The sequence below is a fragment of the Trichinella spiralis genome (assembly GCF_000181795.1).
Source record: "Trichinella spiralis strain ISS 195 chromosome Unknown Scfld1403, whole genome shotgun sequence".
NCBI classification, from domain to species: Eukaryota; Metazoa; Nematoda; class Enoplea; order Trichinellida; family Trichinellidae; genus Trichinella; species Trichinella spiralis.
Genome location: NW_003528342.1, coordinates 1 through 690, shown reverse-complemented (window position 1 = coordinate 690; position 690 = coordinate 1). Strand labels below are relative to the sequence as shown.

The 690-nt window shown below is 35.7% G+C and overlaps 1 protein-coding gene across 1 annotated transcript; it reads left to right on the top strand.

Annotated features, from left to right (window-relative positions):
* Positions 1–163: 163 nt before the first annotated feature.
* Tsp_15224 (conserved hypothetical protein) lies at positions 164–679 on the top strand (the record flags this gene model as incomplete). The annotated part of the gene is made up of 3 exons (XM_003369847.1): positions 164–182; positions 226–339; positions 506–679. Coding segments are annotated over exons 1-3 (307 nt in total), but the record flags the coding sequence as incomplete, so codon positions are not given.
* Positions 680–690: the final 11 nt, after the last annotated feature.

Below are 690 nucleotides of genomic sequence, written 5' to 3'. Positions count from 1 at the left end.
TGAGTCGCATCTTTCAATGAGGCTTTTCGGGGATGTATACTCATTAAGCGGTCTATGTGCAGTAGGTGTGTAGTTGCATCCGGTAAGTTGGTGTTACAGGTGTTTTTACGCGATATCAATCATACTAGTAGTCGTTTTACTCATTTAACAGGTTCATGGCAATATGGAAAGCAGTGTAGAGGGTTGGTGGGGGAATTTAAATTCTTGTAATATAATCAAATACAGTAAAATTGCAAAAGCAATTAATAGGTAATTGCGAAAATGAAAGTCATCATGATTTGCAGTCAAACGAACAGATAGGACAGTCGATGCATTTTCTGTTCCACAGGTGCCACAAAGGTATGATGCATATCATTTAGGAAACATTAAATTTTCTATGATACACCGGACAAAACATTATCCATTTTCCGCAGCATTGTTTAAAATAATAAAATCTGAAAAATTTATGAATGAATATTTGAATTCAGAAAATAAATTGTTTGAAATATTCTTGTATTTCATTTAGACATTACAAACATTCCTGTGGGAATCATAGTTCGAAGTGCATATCAGAGGAATAATTCAGCAAAAATACACACCCCTTCTACACACAAGAATTGCGACTTTCGTCGGTTGCCTTTTGTGGAAAACTTTCACGCTCAGCGCATTCAACTTATTGCGACACCTTCTCTGAAACGCTGTATTGCTTTT